Source organism: Vanellus vanellus, assembly GCF_965231255.1.
Source record: "Vanellus vanellus genome assembly, chromosome: 1".
NCBI lineage: Eukaryota > Metazoa > Chordata > Aves > Charadriiformes > Charadriidae > Vanellus > Vanellus vanellus.
The window spans coordinates 204,662,032-204,681,219 of record NC_138905.1 but is presented as its reverse complement, the minus strand read 5'-3'; the positions used below and the strand labels follow the sequence as shown (position 1 = coordinate 204,681,219).

Here is a 19,188-nt window from a genome sequence, read left to right as displayed (position 1 = left end):
TTGTGCATGGTTTTCTGTTGTTGGGTAAGACTAAAAAGCATGATTTAACACCAGGAAAAACGTTTGCAGTGTGAATGCTGGACATGCTTTAAATGTGCCCTCAGGCAATGGAAATTTGGGGTGAGTAAGTAACTTCTCTTTGGGTGGTGACCCTGTTGAAACAAACTCTGCTCAAGACTCTTATTTTCAGGCTTCTTTTCTTTTTTTTTGCCAGGATGTTTGTCCAGGTATGCCTGTACTTCTACTGCAAATGCTTGTGGCGCTGCCTGAAATTCGTGGTCAGGAAACTAACAGGTCGATGTGAATTGCAAAGGATCTGTTACAATACCAAACCTGGAGCTGCCAGAACTATGAAAATAGGTAACTGCACAATACTTAGTTCTGCATCCCTTTGTACCTTTCTGCACGTGCTAAAAGTAGTATGACTTAATTCTCATAAATAAATAAATTGTTAAATAAATCCAATATAAACCTAGCTTGTCTGACATGATGCTTTTAAATACTGTTCTCTTACAGAGGCATCACTGAAAGGTTCAAAAAGTAAGGTGAGTGAAAGATATCTTCATTCACCTTGTATATTGTGTCCTGTGCAGTTGGTTTGTTTAGTCTGCTGTTTTCTCACCGCAAAAAATAACTTTAGGGTTTGATGTGATTTTGCATTAAAATCATCATCTGCTGAAGAGACTCTGGTATCTGTAATAGCAGTAGATCTCGCAAAGTCAGGGAGAGTGTTTTGTGCTCTGGGGACAGCCACACTGTGGCACTGATAGAATCAAGGGGGCAACAGGACATAGTGGAGACAGCAAGGGTAATGTGTTGTAATTTGGGATTTCTTGGTTTGATTCCTCACCCTGTCGTAGAATTTCTGTAATCTGCAGTCAGTCACTTACACACTTTACACATCAGGTTTTCTGTCTGGAAAGCAGACTGAAGGCAGCAGTACTTAGATAGCCAAGACAACTTTGTTCTCTGCTTTCCTTTTAAATACATTAATGGAGAAGAGCCTCTGTCACCTCTTCCTTTTCCTGTAGCACTGGTTATGCTATCCTAAATTCTTCTCATAAAGTGTTTGTATATATGTTAAATAGCATCATTCAGCCATTCGTTTCTTTGGCATGAGAATCAGTGGTGTTGAAAAGCTTACCTCAGCATTAGCAAAAAGGATGTCACATAGCTCATAGTTCAGCACTGTGCTTCCAAATACATTTCTCGCACAAACAGAAAGGCAGAATCTTATTTAAAAGCCTGCATTAAAGCAATTGTGTAGTTTTGAGACAAAGCACCAGAAAGTTCAACCTCTTAATTTTTTGGAAAGCATGTTGATTTTTTGAATACTGAACTTCCAGGGACATCTCTACAAAGTGCAATGACATGCAAGAGAAAGGAAAAATTTTTTGCTGTTTTACTGCAATGGTGAGAGGGGGTGTCAAATGAAGGCTAGCAATTCCAGTGTAATTAGGTAGACAGTCTGAAGCTGCTTCTTGATCAAAGGCTTCAGTGCAGGTTGTCCTCACTAGCAGCTGCCACAGAAATGCAATAGACTGACTACAAGGGCATGGGGAAGCACTGAAACTAGTCAATAGGGTTGAATAGACTGGAAAGGTGGTGGGGGCAGTGTATATTGAATTTGGTCTTCTGGGCTCTTAATGTAGAAGCTTTTGGCTATCAAATTTACCATTGTTAACGTCTATTGAATAATAGCTTCCATAAGAATTAATACGTGTTTAAAACCTCTCTTTAGCGGCTGCAAACTTCAGTAAGTGTTCACCCTGATGCTATTGAAAAAACTATAGATGACATCATGGAGCTGAAAAGGATTAATCCAGATATAAATCCACAGTAAGTTCATGGTTTCCTTACAAAAAAAAAAAAAAAAGGAATTATTGATTTCTTCAGTGCCCAGGCCCATGGAGAACCAGTTCTCCATAGCTATTGTGGCACACAATCTGAAGATGAATTCTGTCTCTCAGCATAAAACTACAACTTAAGCTTTGGTGTCAAAAAGCTGATGGAAAAATGAACGATCTTTTATGGTGACTGTAATAGGCAAGTCCTGAGTCTCTTTATCTAGCTGCTTCCTGAATCATGCTGTCTTAGTATGTTGTTGATGCATTGATTTATGGGGACCATTTCCCCAGGGATAAAATACCACTAAAGCTGGTGGTCCTGGCAGTGACAGTGATGGCTTCTTAACAAGGCTGTATGCAGTAGGAAAGAAATAGTCCTGTTGTAACTGATATAAATGGTATACTGCTTTACATTTTAAAACTGCTTTGAATTATCCAAACTCAAGTTGTAACAATACAACTTAGCTGATATTCTTTTAATGCTACAAGATGTTAGTGGTAAGAAGAGATTGACAACAAACCATTAAATTTACAGGCATGTATTTCAAAAGTAAGTAGTAACACTTTTGTGGTTGCCTTACTTCTCAGCCCCTAGCTTAAGGCGCAAGGTGGTCTAGGTCAGGAATCGGTGGAAGAAGTGTTGAGGGTTGTATTAGTCAAATGATCAGTCTGAGGTTCACTCCTCTTCCCAAACTTGAAATGGATGTGCTTAATCCAGAGTGGGCATCCATGCATTGATAGCTGCTTTTCTTTGTGGGCAACAGCATGAACAGGTAAGGTGGTCCCAAGGTCATGCTGCAACAACAAAACCCAAAAGCTCAGTTGGAAAAAAATAATCTTTTTTTGGTCTCAGAGTTATGACCCCCAAGGCTTACCCCCCAGTGAAAAGGACAGTAACTGGGGAGTCTTAAAATGAGGCTTCAGTGATAATAACGGAAATAGAGTACACTGGGTGTCTCTTTAACTTGAGAGGCAGCTGTTGTGGACATGACCACTGTCCACCTGGACTGAAAAATGGTGACCCAAACATTAAAGATGAGAAGGAAATAAGAGAAACAAATCAAAGAAAACACCTCATAGATGAGAGCCCTGTGAAGTTTTTCTGGGAGTGGGCCCAGAGCTTTTCCAGAGGTGTCAATTCACAGGACCTTGCCCACATGACCTCCAAAGGTAGGACAATGAAAGAGCAGCCGCTTCAAGTGGATGCAAGGCCACGCTGAGAGGCTGCCTGTCTGAGGAGGGCGTCATGGCTCTGGTAGTCCTGTGTTGCACAGGATGCCGATAGTTGAAATTCAGGGGGGAAAAAAAAAATCAGCGACAGCAAAACTAGTGAGGGTGATGTGTGTGGAAAAACTGCAGCACGTAAATGTGCACAGCTCAGAGCCTGACCCATGGACACCAGTAGCTGCAGCATTTGTAATCAGGCTGATTCAAGTACTCACTTCTTGGTGTTGGATCTGTGGGTAACTGGGTGGAATAATTCCAAGAAAAGCCAAGGAATTTATTAAAGCAGTATTTTGTGTGACACAGGAGATCACTATCTGATTCTCCTCATGGCATTGCCTTTGGCCCCTGAAAAAAAGCTGTCTTCCAGAAGAGAGAGCGAATGAGCAGAGGTGCAAATGATTTCTGCTTGCTTGAATCAGGCCCCTGAACCTTAAGTTACACTTTGAGTGATGAGGTTCTAGTGTTAAAAACAAAAAAAAAAACCAAACAAATGCACAACAAAACAAAAACCCCTGAACTATTCTTTTGGTTTAATCCAGGAGGTGTTTATATGCTTAGCACAGAAAAAAAACCCACTTAATTGATTTTTGGACTAAACCCTTGCATTCAGCATTTTACAGGACTGAGTCTTTCATCCCCTTCCTTTCTCCCCCCCCCCAATTTAGTGAAATATCTTTTCAAAACAGTGAGGAATAGGGGCCTGGGACGTGCAAGGTGGTGCCACGTACCCTGCCACTAAATTGCTCCTTATATTACATTAATCACTGGTTCAAAATTAATCACTCTCTGTGGAGACCAGTGACGAGTGGCATTCCTCAGGGGTCGGTACTGGGACCTGTACTATTCAACGTCTTTGTCAGTGACATGGACAGTGGAGTCGAGTGCACCCTCAGCAAGTTTGCCGATGATACCAAGCTGTTTAGCGAGGTAGACACGCTGGACGGGAGGGATGCCATCCAGAGGGACCTGGACAGGCTGCAGAGGTGGGCCCAAGCCAACCTCATGCAGTTCTACAAGGCCAAGTGCAAGGTCCTACATCTGGGCCGGGGCAATCCCAAGCAGAAATACAGGCTCGGTAGGGAATGTCTGGAGAGCAGCCCTGAGGAGAAGGACCTGGGGGTGCTGATCGACAAGAAGCTCAACATGAGCCAGCAGTGTGCAATTGCAGCCCAGAAGGCCAACCATATCCTGGGCTGTATCAAAAGAAGTGTAGCCAGCAGGTCAAAGGAGGTGATTCTGCCCCTCTACTCCACTCTCGTGAGACCCCACCTGGAGTACTGCATCCAGCTCTGGAGTCCAAAATATAAGAAGGACATGGACCTGCTGGAGCACATCCAGAGGAGAGCCACGAGGCTGATCCGAGGGCTAGAGCACCTCTCCTATGAGGAGAGGCTGAAAGAGTTGTGGCTGTTCAGCCTGGAGGAGAGAAGGCTCAGGGGAGATCTTATTGCAGCCTTCCAGTACCTAAAGGGGGCCTACAGGAGAGCTGAGGAAGGACTTTTTACTAGGGCATGTAGTGATAGGATGAGGGGAAATGGCTTTAAACTGGAAGAGGGCAGGTTCAGATTGAACATTAGGAAGAAGTTTTTCACTTTGAGGGTGGTAGGGCACTGGAACAGGTTGCGCAGAGAGGTTGTTGAGACCCCATCCCTGGAGGTGTTCAAGGCCAGGCTGGATGTGGCCTTGGACAACCTGGTCTAGTGGGAGGTGTCCCTGCCTATGGCAGGGGGGTTGGAACTTGATGATCTTCAAGGTCCTTTCCAACCTAAACCGTTCTATGATAGTTCCACTAAACTTTAAGCATCTGCACTGAAGTTTTACATGTGAGCCATTTATTTTGTACTAGAGTTTTCTGGAGAAACTTCAGTAAAAGCAGGTCAGCTATTTCTTTAGACCGGATTAAGGAAAATCCATTGGCTTACCTACTCTTGAACATAAAAAAAAACAACCTGCATCCAGACTGTCTTGTTCAGAAGCTCTGGCCTTCTCTTGCATAGTAGAGACTTGAAATCTCCTGGGGTAAGGACAAGGGGACATGTGTCATACTCTATGTGTTTCTGCAAATCTGTATGCAGTCATTTTTGTTAATGTAGCATCTTTGCAGAGCTGAACTAGCATCCCAGGGGTGTTTGCACTGAGCTGTTCTTCAAGGCTATGGGCTTCTGTGACCTGAAGAGGAAGAGGCCCACAGTAATTTCCATTTATCGATGCCTCTGAGATAAGCATGTATATTTAGTGGCGGGAGCAAGTAGGTTGAATAACCAGGTGGTAACATGTGCAATCTACACTAACTATGGAAATAGTCCATGAAATACTCCCAGTTCTGGAATCATCTCCATCTCGTGGAGCACCTGGAGCTGAATGCAGTGGGGGTGCAAGCCCAGGCAGGGTGCTCCTGTGCTCTGAGAACTGCCACCGCAGCACAAGGGTGGCAGGGAGCAGCTCACCCGCATCCTTTGGCAAGGAGAGAACAAAAGCTTTATGAAGAGGAGAGTGAAGAAACTAATTCCACCCTAACATCCCACCCCCAGTGCACCCTGAAATAACACTGCATCAGAACGTTTGACTGGCACTGGCTTTATCTAAAGTGCAAATGTGGCTTGCTGTGTACATGTTGTGCAACTTGGAACTTAGATTTTATCTTTTTTTTTTTTTTTTTTTTAATACAAAATTGCTCTGCTTTGCCACTGCCTGTGGTGTTCTGCTCTAAACTACACTGAGGTTATAGAGTAGTTGAAAACATTATGGTTGTGGTTTACTGATGCACTACAGCAATTCACATGCAGTCTTGTCAGGCTTTTCAACTTTCTTTGAAATGCAGACTTTCTGTAAAACTGTATGGTATAGCAAGTGAAGCATCAAAAACACCCCAGAAACCACCAACAAAAATAACCCGAACAGCAAAGGAGGGAAAACACTGCACAGGTTATTCTGAAAGGGTTATAGCCACAAATAACATGAAATTGCAGCAAGAGAAATGGCATCTCTGATTCTGCAGATTAATCTCAAAAGATAAGCAGTGAAAATCCTTCTGCTCAGAAAATTTAACAGTATTATAGAACAAACAAAATGTTTCAGTATATCAAACAAGACAAATAAGGAACCTGTGCAGCTTAATATCAGTGCAGCCTGTGTTCCACAGAGGAATGAGAGTACAGATTTAGCTGTGCCCTCCAAATTCATATTAGGTGTTCAGATACTTTTAGACATTATTAAAAATTAAAGGGTTTATTCCCATATGTATTTGAATATTCTTATGAGTGTGGCAGTTGTGTACTGCATAACTTGTATTTAATATGATGAAATCTTAAGCTAAAACTGAGTAAGCTGTTGTAATTTAAAGCCTTGGAAGCCACATGTTTGGTTGGGTTTTGTTTTGGTTTTTTTGTTGTTTTGTTTTTTTGATGATACATCAGGAAACGTAAAAAGGAAACATAAAATCTGCATTATAATGAAAAGAGAGCCATTATGGTGATTCTTAACATGAGACAGAAAAAAAAAAAAGCTGCTTCAAGGCAGATCTTTGAACTATATTACTTTGGGGTTTTGGCTTCTTTATGCTAGCTTTTGTGGCATGAAAGCAAAATGAGTATTTTTAGCTTTTTGCTGAGTCCGTCCGGTCCGCCCCCTCCCCCCTCCCCCTTTTTAAGTTCACATCTGTTGTCACAGGGCATTGTTTGAGAGGCTGCCATTTGCATGAGGGGAAAGATTCAGTGATGTGCTCATTGCAGGCATTCAACACTGCTGTGTATAGTTATAATGAGATTTCAATATGAAAATTCACTGTTCAGAGTTCTAAAAAAAAATCCCAAATTTTATCATCTAAGGAAGGCACTAAATAAGACAATGCATTTCACAAGGCTTTGTTTAATGGAATATTGATCTCTTGGAAATTCTTCCATTGCAATTAAAGTGTTGTTACATCAATGAATTGATAGTCTATTACTCGTGAATTAAATGGGTATGTGCGTGGTAGTGCTGTTTCATGGCTACATATGATTGAGTTGGATTATGTTGCTCCTTTCCCCCCCCCCTCAGGTTGGGAGTGTCTCTTCAGGCATGCCTGCTGCAGATTGTGGGGTACAGAAACCTGATTGCAGAGGTTGAAAAGCTGCGCAGAGAGCCATATGATTCGGAGAATCCGCAACATGAGGAAATGCTTCTGAAGGTAGCTGCTTAAGAGATACTTGGAGGGCATCCTTTATTCATGCCAAACATCCTGGTTTATGAACCTTTTTAAAACAGCAAAATGTATGGTCACCTTCCTCCATCGTGTGCCTGTTTTAATATGCTGTATAGCCTTATCTTAATTTGGTCTGGGTGTAACACCTGCCAAACAAGCAGCTTACTCCCTGGTTGATGAATGTGCGTCCCTTGGCTGGACTATATCTAGGCAGTGGATACCCAGCTCTTACTGCATGTAACAGCTCTGGGCTATGAGCTCTGGAAAACTAACCCTATGTCCTACTTCATTACATCTTTCTTCAACACAAGAAGGGTATTTTTCTCTCTTAACCAGAACACGCTTTTTTTTTTTCCCTTCAGTTTCTTGTATTTTTGAGACGTTGTCTGTGTATCCCAATGGCAAACCTCTAGCTTTCATTGTTTGGGATGAAAGGGTGGGAGATGATGACTTACACATTTATATTTACCACATACACTTTCATATGAAAACAAAATGAAACCAGTCTTTAGATAATACATGCAGTGTTGAAAACCGTCCCAATTGTTTCTTACTTATTTCATGCTTTCAGGAAAGCTTTGCACTGGAGTGGGTAATAGAAGCATTTTTTCAGGAAGATGATCATAAGCAGAGGTTGAGTTAGAGAGCTCTTATATTAGACAGGAATTGGGGACAGAATAAAGTGGGTGGAAAATAGTCTAATAGCAAGTCCCAGTATTTCTTCTGATCCTGTTTCCGCCTGTAGCTAGTGCAAGATGCTTCAGAGAAATGGCAAAAAAACATAGAATAGCGATAATGAGCCTATCTACAAGGAAAATGCATTCTTAGAGAATTTTCAGTGGTCTTATAAAAACATACGAACTGTTTGGGGTTTGTTTTGTTTTTGTTTTTTTTTTTATTATTTTGAACAAAAAATAACGAAAAATTAAACACTACCTGTGTTTCTTCTCCCATCTGACTTTGGCTGAGATTTTTAAGCACATGATGATGAAGTTGCTTTCTACGCTCTAGCTTGCAGTGTGGTGTTTTACACAAGTTACAGTGGGAGTTTCTGAAAATTTTACCTTAGTTACTTGGGCTTCCAGGTACTTCCAGAAATCCCAGTAGGCATCTTCTTATATAAGAACTTATGGATGCAAATAACTATTTCTAAAAAATGTGTCAAATGATCAAAGAGTTCCTGTGGGTGCCTGGAAAGCTGTCTTTAAGGTTGGGTCCTTGTTGGGAGGTGAAGTCTTGCCAAGGAGGAGTCAAAATCCAGAGCTGCCCCTGAAGGAGTGCTTTAGCCATCAGGTATGATGAGGCAGATGTATGACTCTTTTCAATGGTTCCCAGTGACAGGACGAGGGGCAACGGGCACAAGTTAGAACATAGGAAGTTCCGTTCAAATACACGGAAAAACTTCTTGACGGTGAGGGTGACAGAGCACTGGCACAGGCTGCCCAGGGAGGGTGTGGAGTCCCCTTCTCTGGAGATTTTCAAGACCCGCCTGGATGCAGTCCTGAGTAATGTGCTGTAGGCAATCCTGCTTTGGCAGGGGAGTTGGACTAGATGATCTCTAGAGGTCTCTTCCAACTCTGAAACTCCTTGATTCTGTGACTCCTGTTCAAGTCCTGCCCCTGTGCAGCTGAAAGCACCAATTTCTGGGAGTCGACTGGGCTTTAACTAAAAGGACACACAGATTTTACCCAGCGAGGACGGTTCTTGGATGCTTCTGAGAATCATGTCAGCAGTGATGTGTAGTCATTCAAGTGCTTTAAAAAATGTAACTGCATGAGAATAAAAGCAGAATGGAAAGTGAGTGTTTGACTGAGGGGAGATTAAACAGTGCAGTTTACACTGTAAAATTCATAATGTAGAAGAAAGTATCAGTTTCACCATCTGCCTCCAGTGTAACCTGTGTATTAGCACTTGTTTACAGCCGGCATTTTGCTTTTGCGAATTCTCATGTCAAAAGGAAATATGTCCAAGGGTTTAATTTGGTTTCCAACCCACACTGGGGAAGAATAGGCCAATTGGTTTTCATTCCTTCTAGGTATTCTGCTAAGTGATCTCTGCAATGGGTAATTCGAGTTGCTAATGTTTATCGTTTATTCGTCTTTACCAGGAGGGCACTTTATGAATGAGAGAAAGACTAACTTAACGTGATTGAACTAATGAATAATACTGTATTTACTGTCAATGGATGAACAAGAAAGGTAGCAAATATGATTTAAACAGTGATGGTTTATGCAGTCATTACAAAGTGAAATCATATAAGTTTTAACCTTCCCAAGGCACTTCATTTTAAATGCAGTTAGAACTGCTAAAATTAATACAATTTCTGGATTGTTTATTTGAGAAATGTGCATATAGCTCTTTCCCTTGGGTACGCTTTGTCTAAGTGCATTTCCTGAGGCCCTGCTCACCAACTCATGGTTTATAGGGAACACCTGATTTCTTAATACGCTTTGAAAAGGGTGAGTTTGTGATATGGCACATGAGGTGTACGGAAAGGTATGTATTTGTCAGACATGTCAGTTCAGGCTGGTTTTAGGTGCCTAGCAACATGACATTTAGGCACTAAAGTTGCTGGACCAGTGCAGCTAAGTGGATTTATTCCAGCTGAGGATCTGGCTTGTTAAATCACTTTGTCTTTTTTTTTTTTCTCTATGTGAGATCAATGAATGATTCACCCCTTAGTTAAATATGAAGGTGGCACATGCTATTCTTGTGTGGATTTTTTTTTTATGTTCTCCAATTTGCTTTTCAGCACTGTGGTAGCCAACTCAGCACTCTTGATTTATAACCCTTCCAGAGATTTGCAAAAGATGCAGGAGAAAAGATTGCTGCAGAGCCTCAGGGACCCGAGGGCTGATTGCCTGCTGCTCTGTCAGTGATTTACAACCAAATTCTAGCCCATTTCTGTCTCTGTGCTTATGGAGGCAGACGCTACTTTGACGCACAAAGCGTGAACAAAACGAGTCCTTGTCTGAGATGTTACAGCAGCTGTAGATAAGGTCGGAAGGGCTTTGTAGGGCTGAAACACCTGCAATATTTAAGAGTGGTTTGGCATTTTCACCTCCTCACCCCTGGGAATTTAATTTGCTCCTATGTTTTCGTTGCTGGGATAGCAATGCCATGATATTACATGAGAAATTAACTTGGTTTAAAAAGAAGAAAAAGCCGTAGTAATGTGTGGAAGTTTAATTATATTTTACCTGTAATCTTCCTAGTTGTGGAAATGCTTGAAGCCCAATTCGCCACTGAAAGCTCGGATTTCGAAGCAGTGGTGTGAAATTGGTTTCCAAGGTGACGATCCTAAAACAGACTTCAGAGGGATGGGTCTCCTGGGCTTATATAACTTGGTGTAAGTATGTTCCTCTGTAGATGGATTTATGTTTGTCTGAAGTCATGAAAAGCAGCATAATTTCAAGGCTTTTAGCAAGTCTCTGGAAACAACTTGTAAAAGTGTTACAGACTTCATATCAAAAATTGAAAGTATTTATTTTCTAGTCCAATTTGGGGGGTGGGGGGGTGTCTCTTCTGAAAGGGCTCTCCTTTCTTTCAGTATTCCTAATTCAACTTGGTAATGCTACTTGCTAAGCCCGCTTGTTAGTTTCTCTGTGACACAGTAAGTTAACAGTCTCTTCCCACAAGCAAGAAACTGTAAAGTGTATTTTCACCAATATCTAAATCTTCTTAAACAAAATGCCCTGGAAGTGGGTGGGTGGGAGGGTTATGTTACTGCCCAGCTTTCTTGTTGGGAATTTCATGCTGAATTCTTAGGCAAAACACTTGAAATGCAGCCACTGATGGTAAACTTCTGTAGTTGGACAAAAACTTCAATTTCTGTCAGTACCCAAAATTGAGCAGTGAGTTTACATCACTATGCCCTTCAGCCTCACACACACCAGGTGTTGGTACTGTATCCGTGGTTAGTTATTTGGGAACTGATCAATGCCTGTCATTTCCTTCAGCCCTTGTGACTACTGCAGGTAGTTACATAACTTAAAAACATTTGGTAAAATAACCTCTCCCTATGAGGGGAAAAAGAAATATTTTCTGCTCTTACAGATTGAAGGACATAAATCATCCATATGTCATCCTCTAGCAAAGCTCAGTTGAGGGTCTGAACCCTTGACCCTGGCTTTGAACTTCCACTGGAAATGAATCCCTACCATGTATTTCATTTCTTAATCTCCTGTGATGACTGTTATCTTGCTTAATGAATCTGCCAGATCAAGAAGCCTGAACTGCTTTGTCTTGAGCTCAGCAGCCAACATGCTCTAGTAATAAGCAACTGATTTTCTGTAGGGTGGGTAGGAAGAAGACTCTGGTAATGCATGTTCACTAAGCCCTTATAGGATTAGATTTGTAATTTGAGGCTGCTTTTCTCTTTCATTTTAGGGGTCTGAGTGGTAGCTTAATGAATTTAACATGTTAAATGCTACTCATACTGCATAACACATGTAGTGGCCTTTAAAGGGTGTGTATGGACAGCTTGGTATGATTTAAGATGCTTTTTTTGTTGTGTTTCTTTGACAATTCACCTTAAACGCGTATTTGCAGGTATTTTGCCGAATGGGACACTGAGATAGCTCAGCAAGTTCTCTCTGATTCCCTTCAGCCTAAATACAGGTAATGCTTGAGATCAGGAAAAATAACTTGAGAGCGCTGCTGGCTGGTGTTTGGGGGAGGGGAGGGTGTGGTTTTATTTTTCTGTTAGTTGGGCATACGCTTGGGTGTTGCCACATGCTATCTGTTTTCAGGTGCTGATCCTGAAAACTGACCAAACCCAAGGCACAAATTTGTATACTGAATCCTAGAAATATACATCCTAGAAATAAACTTAGTGTTAAATGTTTTGACTTAACTTCTAATTTCAAGTGATTTTGTGTTTTTATTTACTTTTCTTTTTGTCTTTTCATAATGAAGGGAAGTCACTAAGAAGGAACTAAGGTATTTTTTTTTTCTTTTCTCTTAGTTTTATGAGACCCTACATGTAAATAAACATCAAACCATACCGCAATTTGGCATGTTATAAACTGAAAGTCTTTGTTGCAACACCAAGAGATCTGTATTCCTTTCTCTAAAGTGAACTCAAATGTAGCTGATGGTGCAACACTGGGTACATCTGAGCATGCTTATATATAAAGAATGAAATCAATCTTGCCTGATGTAGCAAAAGCACTGTATTTCAGACCTATTTAGTACCAGGCTTAACCAACAAATTTGGAATGACTTTTACCTGTAGGAAAAAAGTCTAAGCAGTGCCGCTATGGTCACGACAACTGTGGCCAACTTGATAATTAAAAGTAGCCGAGGCCAAGGGTTTGTTAGCACAGTTGAAGAGGCCCTTGATTTATAGTCACATGCTCTGGCTGCCTTGAGTAATAATGGGTCTAATTTGGCTAGTCCGATGTCCTGACGGTTGAGAGATCAGGTACCCCCAAGTGGCAAAAATTCTGTGTTGTGAACTATTTGGGACTAGAAATTTATTCCATAATTATCGAAGGGGGGCTGAAATGCCTAGTAACCAGTTACGTAGTAATCAGTGGCCTCAAAAGACATTTTACTTTTGCCAGTAGTGTTAGATATCCATATAGCAGGCCCACATCTGAATCCTGTGAAGCTTTTGATCTCCTCAGTATTTTGTGGCTGACTTACCAATGATAATTCTATGACAAAAAGCACTTGGAGGGTTGGAGGGGGGAGGTGGTGTAAACCAACAGACTTAGGAGTCATCCCTCAAATTTAGTTTATTTTGGGTTTCTTTTATATATTGGCATTCACTCTCTTCCTACAAACACTCCCCATGATTCCAGTCTTGCCTTTACATATTGTGTTGCCCATGGATAATTTTTATTATGTATGCTGATGAACTGGGATTGTCACGATGCTTAAGCAGCATTATAGAAAATAGTCAAGACTTTTGTTTAACTCAACTCTTACATGGGAAACTGAACTATATTACCCAGATACTGAGTATTCAGTGCTGGGGCTGTGAAGCAGGGAATCCCATTAGTGTTCTTCATTTACATATTTGATTACCAGGGACCATCTTGGAGTGCTGTGTGAGCATGTGCAATTTCTATCCCTTGGAAGAGTGTTTGGTAGAAAATAGATGCTGCTGGTGGTGCCCGTGGTGTTCTTCCTGGCGTGGTTGCTTAGCAGCCATGCTGGTTTCTGATGTGATCATGATCAATGTAGTTTCTATTTCTGTTGAGCTGTATTGCTTGTCCACATCTTACATGTGCCACCTTTATTATTCAATGTTTGTTTGTGTTTTTTTAACTGATGTTATGCCACAACCTACAAAGATTTTAGAGAATGAGTATATTTCTGTACCCCAGGCCATTTAAGAGCAGAAGTTTTGTCACGCATGCCACCTGGTAACACTCAGGTCAGGATGGGTATGAACCTATTAGCATTGTTAATACTTAATGGCAACAATTTTTAAATACCATATTTACATGACGTTCAGGGGATTGTCTTTAGTGTAATATATACTTATTGTAGTTCAGGTATAGTCCAAGACAGACACTTTCACACATAGCTGTCTATAATTTAGGATCTAAACCCTGCAAGCTCTGATTTGCTTTCCTAAGGCAAAACTCCCCCAGGCCTGTCTAAGTTGTAGCCCACTGGTTAGGGTTATTTCTCTGACCACTTTTAGCCACTGATAAACGTGGGCAGTGATTTCTGCTAAACTTGCTCCATTTGTCTAGGTACAGGTAAAGCCTGGTTAGTGGGATGTCGGCTGACTGGTTGTATCGGGCAGCTCTTTTAAATGAAAATATTTTAACAGAAATTCAATCTAAAAGTAAATAGTTCCCACAGTAACTGTTTTAAGGGAGGGACCTTCTGTGTACTTGAAAACCTCTACGTTATTGTGCCAAATAATAGGAAATACTGTTCTGTATTCTCAGCTGTTGTGTGGTTTCCAGTTTGGCTGGACATAAAACTGTTCTAGCAGAGGAGTATTTTTCATGTTTGCCTCCTCAGGTGAACCATGTCTACAGTGATGACCATCACGTATATCTTCAAGAACATGAAAGGCTGAAATCATCTTTGATTAGTTAAAAGAAATGTAATATTTTCAACTTTTTGTGTAGCTCAGACTTAATTGAGGTAGATCATCTTTGTAGTCAGTATAGAAAATAACTGGCTTTTACTGAGAGCATTGATGTAGGTGCATACTTTGTAATGATGAGTGAAGTTTATCCGCGATGCTATAAAGCCAGTTACCCATTTCATGTCTTTTTATACAAATCTGTTCAGTCAGAAGCAGAGCTAAATGTGATTAGCCGTATCAGGATTGACTGAACGGATATTTTACCTCTGTTACAATGTTAAAGAAATGGAAAGAAAATATTTGTCAATTAGCAGTGCATGGCAATATCTGGATCTTTTTTTCCCCCTCAGCCAGTTCAGCAAAGCCGAATGGGAGAAGAAGAAGTTTGATAAGGCAATCGGGTAAGTTAAAAATCTTTTTAAAGCTGCCACAAACAACAGTTAACAATGATGCTGTATATTTGAGGGAAAATATTCCAGGTCACTTTCTTTTAGAAACTTCAGTACATGTACTAACATGTATTGTCTTAACCACACCTTGATTTTGATCAAAGATTACAGCAAAAGCAGTTTGAATTAAGAATTAAGAAAAATGCTGTAGCAAGGAGAAGCTTTCTCTCTGTCCTGTGTGTAGTGCAGTGGTGAATATCTGTTTAATTCTTCTTAACACATAATGTGATGTGGTTTCACTTCTTATTGTCGAAGACAGGTTCTGATCTGCTTTTAGGAAAGTATAATAGGAAAGAATAGTAGTAAGTTTGGTGTTTTGTTTTTTTTTTCCTTTTTAAGCAGTTTGGTATAGATGCCCTATTCATGAGTATGAAACTGGATGTCCCTTATGAATGTATCTGAAAACCTGTAATACAACATTTTAATGCCTATATTTCATTTTTCTGTGAAACTTGCCGTTAGGCCTCATGTTGCAGTTAACTTCTGGATTTTTTTTTTTCTCTCCTGAAATATGTCAAAGGTTAAAAAAAAAAAAAGTAAGTATTTTTGTTTGCTTGGTAGATATAATTGAAAAAATACCTAGGATAATCTACAGAAGACAGCTGTGTTTAGAGGAGGGGAAAAAAAAAAATCACTGTATAACTAATCAAGTTTGCTTTTATCACTAAATGTCAGTATGGGCCATCATATGTTTTCTTGGGAAACAGTCACTGCCAGAAATGTCAAGTGTTTTATGCAAGAGGCTCACAAACTAAGAAATAACTTCCAATTTTGGACTTCTGTTGTGCCTAAATATACTTTCCTTGTTGATATGTCCTAATAGGACAGGGTTTTGCTTCATGAGTCTGACTTCTTTTATTTCTGTTTCCAGCATGCTCTGATTTAGGTTTTTTGCCTGTCTTTTGGCCTGTGTATCTAGTTGTCTGTTAGGAAGAAATTGGAGGTGACTCAGCTGGATCTTTTTCACAGAGTTTTTAGCCATGTGAATATCTTTATAGAACTGATTGTTGAAACCTGATGTTCCTAATCGTGGGTAATGAATTCCAGTTGGGCAGATGGGTTAAAATAGCAGATGCTGGGTCACCCTGCAGGCACAGCCACGATGTGGAGTGCTTGCCCCGTGCCAGAGGCGAGGGCAGGAGCACAGGGATGCCTGAGCTTGTTCTTATTCTGTAGGAATGAATCTGTGCTGCTCCTCTGAAAATGCTGGCACAATGATGAAACTCCTGTTTTCACTGTGACCGTATGTTTCACAAGGGAAACACTGCCATTAGGGTGTACAAAGCAGGCAGGAGATAAATGTTTTTCTTGTTTGCCTCCCCCCCACACACACATTGGAAGCTCACGAGAGAGAATAAATACACCTCAGTAGCACACAATCTGCAGTGTCTGTGTCATCAGTGTTTCTTACAGTGTGCTGAAAGAAGACAAACTCTCCACAAATGTTGCTGCTTTTTTTTCTTACAGCTATTCTTTTGCTATCGTGGGCATTAACATAACAGACCTCGCATACAACTTGCTTGTGAGTGGCTCTCTGAAGACTCATTTCTACAATGTTGCTCCAGAAGCACCAACACTAACTCACTTTCAGCAGACGTTCTGTAAGTGGTGGTGGGGAAGGAATACGTAATTTGTACTCCTGTTAACACCTTTGTCATACCTATACTTTAAAAAAAAAATAATAATCTCCTGCTGACACAGCACAGAGACTATCATCCCAGTCTTGCTCTCCTGTCTTTAGGCTATTTAGATTCAGTGCTTAGTTGCGATGTATGCCACTACCAAACCAAGGGGTAAAACAAACAAAACAAACCCAAACAAAAAACCTCCAAGGGCCTGAAAAAGTGACCTTCCTATATTCTTAGACTTGTTTTAAATAATAAGAAGAAACTAAAGGTACTTTAAAGAGCTGCTAGAGATAGATTGCTTCCCCATAAATCCAACAGTCTTGATATCTGCATCTACATTCAAGCATTACTCTCCAACTTTCAGTAGAGTTATCCCCCCTCAAAATAATGTTTTCCCAGCTCTTTCCCCTGTATTCGAGCATCCCTTCTACAGCACAGCAGGTCTGTGCATTCTTACACAGTGGGAGCAACACTTTGAATGTTTTTCAATGTATAGGCATGAAACTGCTAATAAGGGGTCAGGATGCACTAAGACAATTACAAAGGTTTTGTTCGTTTGCATTTTGGGTTTGGTTTTGTTTTGGGTTTTTTTAAGTTTGTCTATTTAGGTAACAGATATTTTGTTTTGCAACTGTAATATATTCTTATTGCTTAACTGGATAAATGGCAAATATTAGTGTCCTGTGCATAACTTTCATTAAATAGTATAGACTTTTCAGAACAAGGATGTTAATCGCTAAGACTCATTCACCCAAAATCCTACATGGGCAGAAATCGTACTCTAGCAGTGCTCTCCCTTTTGTGATGATTTCTGTGTTGCTGCCCTAGACAGACTGGCTGGTAGGAACTCCAGGCAGTTTAGCTGCTAGGCTGTTGTCTTTGGTGATGGTGGCTATGATAAATTAAACAGTCAGATAAGTATCTACCTAAATATCCACTTATGCATCTTCAGGTCGTTTTTTCATTGGAAGGGTTATTCTCTTTTTGCCAAATTCCAGATGCGCCTGTGGCCTTGTGAACAGATGTGTCTAGTATGATTGGTTTGGCTCCCACATCTTCATATCCTATTCTTGGTTCTGGTTTCTTGCCATGTCTAAAATCCCTCACCACTGAATCTGGGGGTGGGGGGGAAGACATGTTTTAGTACCTTTACAGTGTCTTGTTGCCACTGCCAAAGTCCTGGCAGCAGGGAGGGACTGTTCTCCTGGCTCTTTTAGTTTAAAACCATTACCCCTTGTCCTATTGCAACAGGCCCTGCTAAAACTAATAGAAATAAATGGATAAAAACAATTAAGCCTTCTTTACAACAAATGCCTTCACTTTGTGGAATAAAGAAAACTTGCACATTTTGCTATGTTGGGATGAAAGATTATACTTCCTCAACGGTTCACCTGCTGTGAAAGTTGGGATCAAGAGGTTGAGTCCAGTTTATTGAAGTTCTAGTGTTGGATGTAATGTTTTTTCCTGTCAGTCGTTCCTCTTTGAGTCCAAGGATGGCATAGAACTGAGATGGTAAAGGCCTTAATCAGAGCCTGTATATTAAACTCACTTTGGGATCAAGTTTCTTCCTAAAACGGGGATGTCGTACCAAAGCGAGGGGTTCTGTATATCACTTATCGTTCATCGTTTCAGGATTGTAGGCGTAAGTGTTAAACAGCATCTCCAGCGAGGTCATGCACATACAAGGTAAAGTTGTGCATGAGGAGGAAGTGTTAATACAGAAAGATGTGATTGTAACTGTTAATTTACCTGTCAGTGCACTCTTTTTTTTTTTTTTTTTTTTTTTTTTTAGTGGAGAGGAAGCAATGTTCCCGTGAGGCAGAACTCAAATATAAACAAAAGACTGGTGGAGCAGCATCAGCAGCATCTTCCCCTGCTTTTATACTCATTAGTTTAATGTTTTAGTTCATGTATCCGTATGTCAAGACACTTAGTGATTTTTAATATTTTTTTTATTTACTGGGAGAAGTTCTGCCAATGGATAATATTAATCAAATTTTGCATTTGCCCAAAATGGCAAAACGGGTTTAGTCTTATAACTGCATAGTGTTGTGAGGTGTCAGACATCGGTGACCAGGATTCTCTGTCTACATCATAATTGTTAATTTCTTTCTAATTTTGTATGTAAGTTTTACATACCTTATTTATCTTTTTTACTTCTCCTTATTTTTATGATTTTGTAGGCTACTTAATGCATGAATTCCACAAATTCTGGATTGAAGAGGACCCGCTGGACATAATGGAGTTCAACCGTGTCAGAGAGAAATTTCACAAGCGAATCTTGAAACAGCTCCAGAACCCAGAGATGGCTCTGTGCCCTCATTTTGCTGCATCAGAAAGTTTAATCAATATGTAGTTACTCACTCGCTTTTATTTGGAAACACTGTCTCACTCTTGTGTTAGATCACTCTTTAGACCATCACTAGCATACTGAATGACCATGGCGATTGTATGCATGTTTTTGATGCAGTACTCATCTATTTTTTTTTTTTTTTTTTTTTTTGGTCACATGTACTAGATCCCCTTATGCTTCTCTTGTTGGGGATTTCTCATTTTAAATGGGTGCTCATATTGCGGCATTATGCAGTGTTACATTCTGAATTGATGTCTGAGTATCAGAGTTTTTCTATTTTTTTAGACTTCCCTCATAAATCAGCATTGACAATTGAATTGTATTTCTCTAGCTGTGTTTTTGTATATGTGGAACAAATAGCTGGATCTTGTATTGTGAAAGCTTTTTAACTTGGTATGTTTTAAGATAACTACTGGCATTTCAAGCGAAATATGTGTTTGGACC

General features: G+C 40.4%; 1 protein-coding gene across 2 annotated transcripts; it reads left to right on the top strand.

Moving 5' to 3' along the window:
• Positions 1 to 215: 215 nt before the first annotated feature.
• Positions 216 to 18,747, top strand: ELMOD1 (ELMO domain containing 1; the record flags this gene model as incomplete). Of its 2 annotated transcripts, XM_082482868.1 has the most annotated exons (10): positions 216 to 360; positions 517 to 545; positions 1,742 to 1,839; positions 7,113 to 7,242; positions 10,473 to 10,606; positions 11,809 to 11,877; positions 12,175 to 12,198; positions 14,665 to 14,715; positions 16,231 to 16,364; positions 18,575 to 18,747. In XM_082482868.1, the coding sequence occupies 10 exons, from the start codon at positions 216 to 218 to the stop codon at positions 18,745 to 18,747; spliced, it is 987 nt and encodes a 328-aa protein (XP_082338994.1). The 2 variants fall into 2 exon arrangements, with proteins under 2 accessions (XP_082338994.1, XP_082338995.1); XM_082482869.1 differs by lacking the exon at positions 12,175 to 12,198.
• Between the last annotated feature and the right edge of the window lie 441 nt (positions 18,748 to 19,188).